Source organism: Giraffa tippelskirchi, chromosome 7, assembly GCF_054371585.1.
Source record: "Giraffa tippelskirchi isolate mGirTip1 chromosome 7, T2T-mGirTip1v1.2.pri, whole genome shotgun sequence".
NCBI classification, from domain to species: domain Eukaryota; kingdom Metazoa; phylum Chordata; class Mammalia; order Artiodactyla; family Giraffidae; genus Giraffa; species Giraffa tippelskirchi.
In genome coordinates this window covers 66,520,075-66,529,234 of record NC_137281.1, presented here as the reverse complement: position 1 = coordinate 66,529,234, position 9,160 = coordinate 66,520,075, and the positions used below count along the sequence as shown (strand labels likewise).

General features: G+C 35.6%; 1 protein-coding gene and 1 pseudogene across 1 annotated transcript; one reads left to right on the top strand and one right to left on the bottom strand.

Moving 5' to 3' along the window:
- Window positions 1-2,239: 2,239 nt before the first annotated feature.
- OR5M9 (olfactory receptor family 5 subfamily M member 9) lies at window positions 2,240-3,172 on the top strand. Its single transcript, XM_081514488.1, has one exon. The coding sequence runs from the start codon at window positions 2,240-2,242 to the stop codon at window positions 3,170-3,172; it is 933 nt and encodes a 310-aa protein (XP_081370614.1).
- Window positions 3,173-7,885: 4,713 nt separating this feature from the next.
- Window positions 7,886-8,842, bottom strand: LOC145513762 (olfactory receptor 8U3-like; annotated as a pseudogene).
- Window positions 8,843-9,160: the final 318 nt, after the last annotated feature.

Here is a 9,160-nt window from a genome sequence, read left to right as displayed (position 1 = left end):
CAGAGGTAAGAGTTTTCATATATAAAAATTCTTGGTCTTAGGTCTATCTTCCAGTCAAAATCAGCAACTCTCATCTGGCTTAGTTTATCCACACTTAGAAACCAGAAGATCTATGATCATGAAAATATAGGGTATAGATGTACCCAGACAAGAACTGAAATATCAGTGCCTATGTTATGTGCCCAAATCATTTTCTCTATGGTGTATTTAATTCCCATATGAATAATTTCAGGGGTAGGAAAATAGTTCACAGAGATTAATTAACTTCCAAATTGTGAGCTGCTAGTAGTTGGAGGGTGCCATGAAACAATCATAGAGTTTATACACTTTTTAAAATAGTTCCTCTTCTAACTTTTTGTATTTTCATTTTCTTTTTCCTCAATATTTTTACATAACTGGCTACTTGCCTGTAACTGAAAAGTCACATCCTCAAAGAGATCTTTGACCACTCTGTGTGTATCCTGCCTCTTCTTATTTCTGTGTTTATCAGCATGCTCCTTTTTTGTCTCACAGTAGTTCCATTCCCTAAATTGTCTCATTTCTGTAGTTTTCATTCACTCGTTTTCAAAAAGAATCAATTATGATACAAACCAGAATCTTGTGTAGCTTGTTCAATTTCATATTACAAAACTTAGACTACTTCTAGATATAATGTAATGAATAAAAATATAATATAGCAAATATATTTGACATATCATTGGTTTTGATGTTTATAAATGAATTATTATAAGCAATTATAACTACAGCCCATTTTATGTCATAATATTCTCTTCAAGCAATGTTATTATGGGGGGTCTTAAATTTCCGAGATGGTGTTAATCCTACAGATGCATCCCCAAGTACTCAGAGCAGTTTACTTCTCAGAAGACTTATCTGGGGAAGTGTATTAAACAGAGAAAACATTCCTTGTGGACATTTTACTTGTAATGACATTGAATTTGAAAATAAATGATTAGACATATAATGAATTGTTGCTGAAAAGCAGCAGAATCTGAAATAAGACAGTAATTTTAAAAGCATGGCACCTGAATTTTATTTTATATGTATATAGAATTTATCTATTGATATAATTTTGATATGGTGATTGAACCACTTGCAGTTTACTTTTCTGAGATAACTGTTAAACTGATAAAGTCTGTGTTGTTAAATACCTCTTACCTCATTCTGCAAGCAGCAGTAATCAAGCAAGTGAAATATATAGCTAAATAAAATAAAACATCATTAGGATTTTCATAAGCTGAAAGCTTTTGATATCATATGCTGGCACAGTGTAGAAAATTATGTCAATGACTAGATTGTAAGACCAAGGTTTAAGACAATCATCCCATAAAATTGCGTAGATAAGAAGATATCTTCTGGACTTCCCTGGTGGCTCAGTGGATAAGAATCTGCCTATCAAGTTCAAGGGAACACAAGTTCGATCCCTGCTTGGAGGAAGATTCCACATGCCATGAAGCAACTAAGCCCAAATGCCACAACTACTGAGCCTGTGCTCTAGAACCTATGAGCCACAACTATTTAAACCTGCTCACCTAGAGTCAGTGCTCCACCACAAGAGAAGCCACTGCAATGAGAAGCCCACACACCCCAACCAAGAGGAGCCCAAGCGCAGCCAAAAATAAATAAACAAATACATTGCTTTTAAAAAAAGATATCTTCTAAGTCATAGGGAAATGAGTAAGTTAATATTACATGTCTATTTGTATTAATATTGACAATGAGAGGCAACCATCATACACAAAAATAGTACTCAATGGAATTTCAATGATTCACTCTTCTTACTTCCCTGTTCGGCACAAAGTGGTTGTCTGATCTTGGTTGAATATTTACATTTATGAGTCTCAAGTCTTTTCCTATAAGACAATATGTTGAAATGGATTTGATCATTCTCTGATGACTCTCAGTCTAGCTTTACTTCTATTAGCACTCTATGATCTTCACATCATTGTAATAATTTAACAAAACTAAGTGTCTAATACTAGTAGTATATGAATGTAATTGTCTGTTTTAGAGTTAAGAAACTAATAAATATTGTAATAATTACCTATAAGGCCTATTAAAGGAAATAAATTTGATTATATAGTCTTACATTAGACTTTGTGTAAAGTATACATTGATTTTTATATTATTTGAACTAGAATACTGATAAACATGACTCAGAATTTTCAAGAATAAAATAAATCCATTCATTTCTTTTAATTTGTCTATAGGCAATGCAGACTGGGCCTAAGTTAAGGCAATGTCAAATTTCACAGATGTGACAGAATTTATTCTTTTGGGGTTGACCAGTCATCAGGAGCTTCAAGTTCTCTTTTTTGTGGTGTTTCTAGTAGTTTACATGATCACTCTGATAGGGAACATCAGTATGATTATTTTGATCAGCATCAGCCCCCAGCTTCAGAGCCCCATGTACTTTTTCTTGAGTCATTTGTCTTTTGTGGATGTGTGGTTCTCTTCCAATGTCACTCCGAAGTTGCTGGAAAACTTACTATCAGAGACAAAAACTATTTCCTATGTGGGGTGTTTGGTGCAGTGTTACTTCTTCATAGCCCTTGTCCACGTGGAAGTATATATCTTGGCTGTGATGGCCTTTGATCGCTACATGGCCATCTGTAACCCTCTGCTTTATGGCAGTAAAATGTCCAGGACTGTCTGTGTTCGTCTCATCTCTGTGCCATACATCTATGGATTTTCTGTTGGCCTAATCTGCACACTGTGGACATATGGCCTGTACTTCTGTGGAAACTTTGAAATCAACCACTTCTATTGTGCTGACCCTCCTCTTATCAAGATTGCCTGTGGAGGGGTCCACATTAAAGAATACACCATGATTGTTATTGCTGGGATTAATTTCACATATTCCCTTTCTGTGGTTCTCATTTCCTACACCCTCATCGTAGTGGCCGTGCTGTGCATGCACTCTGCCGATGGCAGGAGGAAGGCATTTTCCACGTGTGGGTCTCACCTGACAGCCGTTACCATGTTTTATGGGACTCTCATCTTCATGTATCTCAGGAGGCCCACTGAAGAGTCTGTGGAGCAGGGGAAGATGGTGGCTGTGTTTTACACCACAGTGATTCCCATGCTGAATCCCATGATCTACAGTTTGAGGAACAAAGATGTGAAAGAGGCGGTCAACAAAGCAATCGTCAAAGTAAACTTGAGGCAGTGAACCTGCAGTACATAATTCTGTGTATGCCACTGCCTGTTATAAATGTCCAGGCATACAAATTCCCAGTTTAAAATAGACTGTATACAGGCAACATTTAAATATACTAAGAGGTCCAGTCTAACACAGTGATGGTTTACCCCATGAATAGACTCTCTGGACTAAGCCTCCTTTATCTACATATGCCAACATACTAACACTGACCTATTACTGTTTGTCACAGTGTATGTAAAATTGTGCTAAGTGTAGTCATCGGACAACTCATAAATTTGGATAAGCACATGTTAATTTGGAGGTATCTTTGTAAGAGTTGAATATGATTTCTTAGGATATTTTCTATATATAATTGCTCTTCACTTGTTTTATAAGTAATATATAATTTCATGAGAAAACATTAAGACTTCATCACTTTTCCATGAATATAAAAGTTGGTGGATCCTCATTTACCAAAAAAGCTTTCAATAACAATCACACATGCATGGACTTTTGAAAACAAAAATGAATTCAGAATCTTCAACTATTTTCATGAATCAATCAGAAGGTTAATTCTCAGTATGTATTGCTCTATAATTAACACTATTTGTGTTTCAAACAATCTGTTGACTCACTGTAATTCTACTCTTTGGTTTGGATTTTGGCTAGTTGTTTTTCTCTTTGTTAATTTAAATAGGTGAAATATTTAAGACTAAAACCTATCATGTCCTTCTCATAGTTTAAAAAGATGAAGCAATATGGATTTTTGTCATTTAAAATCTAACTTTTGATCAGAAGAATGTCCTGTTAAACATTTGATTGCTATGAGATGAAGCTATTGTTTGATTCTAAATTCTTGTCACTAATATTACATTCTTAGGTCTGTGTTTAGCTGCTTAAGTCAAGCTTTTAATAACTAGAGTGGATCAATCAGATAAGAATCTCTGTAAAACCGAATGCCATTGGATTAGACATGTGTTAAAATGTGATCAGCACAGCTCAAACTGGTATCCATTGGGATCTGATTACAAGTTTACTATTCAATTTATTTTTATTGGTGTCCACTTAACCTACCTTCATTCTTAATATTAGTGGGATTCAATTTTTGTCCTTGTTGACTCTTGCTAATAATACCAGCATAAAAGCAAATTAGAAGCAGAAATAATTTCTCATGAATGAGTTTATTTTTTTTTAAGGACTAATCCAATTAAAAGAGGTGCGCAATTGAACATGCGTAGAAAGACTCTGAGAAGTAACATTTACTTGCAGTAATATCACTGGAAAGATGGATTCATTTAAGCACAGAAAGTATTGTTACTCATGCTAATTTACTAATTTCCCACAAGCCACATTCCCTCAGATTGGTTCTGAGAAAAGACAAACGGTGGGAGGAGAGTTCTTTTTCATAACTTTAGGTTCTGAGCAGGAAGAAAGAGTACCGTTTGATTAGTATTGGAAACTACATTAACAAAGTTTTTTTTTTTTTTAATGTTTTCTAATCACCCAAGTTTGCTTCTAACAAGCTGGTGTCAAGTATGAAATGATAGGCTGCTCAAGAAACAATCGTATTGACAGAGATCATTATAACTTGACCCTTTAATATCACATTTTCTGTGATCCTTATGGCAGACATATTCCTCAGTGTCCACTATTTTATATTTTATTTTATAAGTAAAACACTTGTCATACAGCTGTTAACCACCATTCGCATTGTGCCTTGTCAGTGAGATACATAATGTCGTCAAGTCTTGGCCATGAGCCATCAGTAGAAAGTGATGCCTAAAACCTAAAGATCATTTTCTCTATGTTAAAGCCATTAGATACAGACTTTTTTCTCTTCCTTCCCACTTGAAAATGTTGCCACTGAAATGATCACGTTTTAGACAAAATGGAAACCACATATTGAGGGTCTAATTGCCTTTTCCAAACCCTTTAACTCTCTTACTGCTGCCTGAGAAAGGAATAAATTATTTTATTAAGTCACTGCATCTTGGGAGTTCACTTAGCTATAGTGCTATATTTGCTCTTATAATACTTTCCATAAACATATCCTTGGCACTTCACCTCTGCATCTTACCACTCACTAGGACAATTTTTACCTGAGAATGATCAAGTCTCTCCAGAAACTCTTCTGGTATTAAGAGAAGGGCATCTTGTCTTCTGTCTTAACCAGAAGGAGAAAAACTCAAGCTTCTGATCTATATTAGATATTAGGTTATATATACGTTTGTCCTAACTACTTGATGAGTCCTTGGGCTTGTTATGAGCTTTAAGACCTCCAGTTGTCACATTAACTGGTTTTGGATCCCTTTTGATCTGTCATCTAGGCCATTTTGTTAGCCTTTTTAGGTACTTAAGCTTAGGAAATCTCAGCGCTTTTTTTTTTTCTGCACTGTACTTGTGGGTGTAGATAAGGTGTGTTTTCACTTAGACATTTGAGCCACCACATCTTTAACTGTCCTTACTTATTAGTGGGGCTTCCCCAATGGGTCAGCAGTAAAGAATCATCTGCAAGACAAGAGACATGATTTCAATCCCTGGGGGAACATCACCTGGAGAAGGAAACGGCAACCCATTCCAGTATTCTTGCCTGGAAAATCCCATGGACAGAAGAGCCTGGCGGGTCACACAGAGTCAAACACAACTGAGCATGCATACACTTACATGCACTTACTATGAGTGAAATAGTTCCCCCAAAAGATGTGTTAAGTTCCTAACCTGAAGAACCTCAGAGTTTGGTTATAGGGTCATTATTTGGATATAGGGTCATTGAAGATTCAATTGTTAATATGAAGTCATACTGAAGTAAGGTGGACTGTTAATCCAGTATGAGTGATGTCCTTATAAGAATGAAGAAATTTGGACACAGATGTAGTGGAAAGAAGACCATGTGTCGACAGCAGAGGCTGGAAAGATGCTTACAAGACAAGGAATGCCTGGGACCACGAGCAGCTGGAAAAAACAAGGAAGGAACCTCCCCTAGAGCTTCAGAGAGAACATGGCTCCACTAATATATTGACTTCAGACTTGTAGGCTCCAGAAATGTGAGAAAATAAATTTTTGCTGTTCTAAGTCAATGTGTGTGCAGTATTTTGTTAACACAGACTGATGAAACTAATATATTTCTTTACAGTATTGTTTCAATGTTAGAACTTTGGTTTTACTTTAATCTTTTTTAGTCTCCCAGGCTATCATCCTTTCTTCTCAAGGAGCTCTTCAAATGTATCTGAAGTTTCTTTGGTAAACGTGTGGTTTTACAGCAACCTCCCTGAATCCAGTGTGCTACCCAGAAGGGGCACCAGATTCCTTTTGAAAGATTCACTAACCTTTAAACCCTTCTCACATTCCCAATCTCAGGCTCAGTCTTTACTCTGCAGTTTACTATATAAGCTTGTTGCTGTGCTTTTAACTATTTAAATTATACTTTTGGAATTATTAAAAAAAAAATAGCAACAACAAAGATGTTCTCTTTTCTTGAGTTTTATCTTTGGCAATTGACAGTCATGATTTACAAGATTAATGTCTCTGCAACTGTGCTCCCTGACCCCAAAAGAAATTGATTTAAGAACTTGAAAATCAGGATTGTAATTCATTGCTTCTCTTCCAAATTTGTACAATTTACCACTTAGAACACCTTGTTGCTGTTTTAATAATGGTGTTGAGGTTAGGTGAGGTATATATTAAAATAAAGTTTAATATAAATAATTGAACATGGCAATATTGATGTTTTCACATAAATCAGAAATCTAATTTAACAATGAAATGTGTACTAAGATAACTTGAATAAAATAAGCTAAAATGTTTCTGAATAACTTATACAGTCATTTATTTTTGTCAGTATTTCCCAAAATAGAAGACTGTTCAGCATATTCAGGAATGTTTTTGATTTTGCCCTACAAGAATAGCTCACAATATCACCCACATGGTAGACACCAAACATTTGAATCTGAATTAAAAAAAAAAAAAATACATTCCAGTTGACGGTTTAAGTGGGCCTTAGATTGCATCACTTTATAACCACCCCAACATAGAAATATATTCCTGACATCTGACAGCAACCACATTTATAACTTGGTTTCAAACTACCGCTTCCTGTCCCCTCAACCCATTGTAATTTCTTCAAATCCCTAAAATATAAAAGGATCTTAAGCTTTGCTAAGGGAATATAGGGGTATGTTTGCATTTTTGTATTGATACAGAAAAAGAGAGTATGACTTTCCAAAAGCTGACCTTGATTTCCAGATCTGCATGGCAAAAAATGACATCTTTTAGAACAGCATGAGAACCATGGAATTACAGAGAGTGACTGATAGTGAATCTAGTGGGAGTCAGAAGCAGAGAGGAATAATCTTTAGCAGACGGTACAGTTGAGGAACAGCTACTGCATGGAATGACATGGGGATGGACAAGAAATTTACTTTACCACCTCCCTTTTTCTGTCTCCACAATGTATAAAATAGAAACATTATTGAAAGCAATGGCTAAATCTTATTATCAGTTAAATAGAAACTATCTAGGTCAAAACTATCAAGTGTCACATATGCAAATAGTAGCAATTTGTTAAAACTGTGCATTATAATCTTTTAAACCTTTCATCTTACTTATAAATTATATGAAAAATAGAACACATGTGCAAAGTCATTTTGCTCATATAAAAATGGTAAAAATAAAATTAACCTACCAAAGGTAATAAAAACAACATATCTGCATGTGGCATAGTTCCAAGACAGTCAGTGTTATAAGTTACATTCTAACGTTTATTAGAGATAGGAAATAACATTTTTCAAAGGCTTTCCTCAAGGCATTTTTTACCTCTTGGTTCCTCAGGCTGTAGATCATAGATTCAACATAGGAATGACTACTGTGTAGAAGACAGAGGCCATTTTGTCTGTGTCAAGGGAATGGTTTGATTTGGGCTGCAGATATATGAAGATCAGAGTCCCGTAGAATATAGTGACAGCAGTCAGATGAGAACCACAGGTTGAGAATGCCTTGTGCCTCCCTTCTGCAGATTGGATTCTCAGGATGGCAGCCACAATGTATAGGTAAAAAATAAGGACCATGGTCAAAGAGCTGACCATGTTGAATTCAGCAAAGATAAAAGTCAAGATCTCTTTGAGACTGGTGTCTGAGCAGGCAAGGACCAGCAAAGGAACGTCATCACAACAGAAGTGATTAATAACATTGGGGCCACAGTGGATCAATCAAAAAGTAACAACTGTGTGGAGGAAAGCAACAGAAAAGCTGTATAAGTAAGGGCCTGCTACCAGTTGCATGCACACCTTTTGGGACATGATCACCAAGTAGAGAAGAGGATTGCAGATGGCCACATAGCAGTCGTAAGTCATTACTGCAAAAAGGAACATCTCCAAAATCAAGAAATTCAGGAAAAAGCCCAGCTGTGCCACACATGCATAGAAAGATATGGACCTGTGCTTGGTCAGAAGGGTCTCCAGGAACTTTGGGGATATTGATGAGGAATAACAAAAGTCTACAAAGGCCAGATTACTGAGAAAAAAAGTACATAGGAGTGTGAAGGTGAGGATCCAACCAGATTAAGGAAATCATGCCAATGTTTCCCACCCGAGTTAGAGAATATACCACTAAAATGAGAAGAAAGAGAAGGATTTCAATATCTCTCTGGACTGAAAAACCCAAAATAATGAATTCCATCACTCTGGTAATATTCTTTTCAATCATTTGCTCTATTCTCTGAACTGCTGAAAAGAGACAAGTTAAAGACAGATAAGTTATCAGGAGTAAGGAATTGCCAACAGATGTCAAAACGTGTGTGTTTTAACTTGAGAAATTTAACTTCTCATTGAAGCAGAATATCAGAACAAATGAATATATCCCCTTTCAAACTCTCCTGCATGACTATTTATAATTTTCTGAAGCCAAAAATTGAGGTTTAATAAAAATAATGTTTATAAAGATATGCAATATTTTAGGTTTAGATTATTTTTAGTTATATTTAATAATAGAGAGAATAAAGATATTTTTAAATATCCTGCTCCC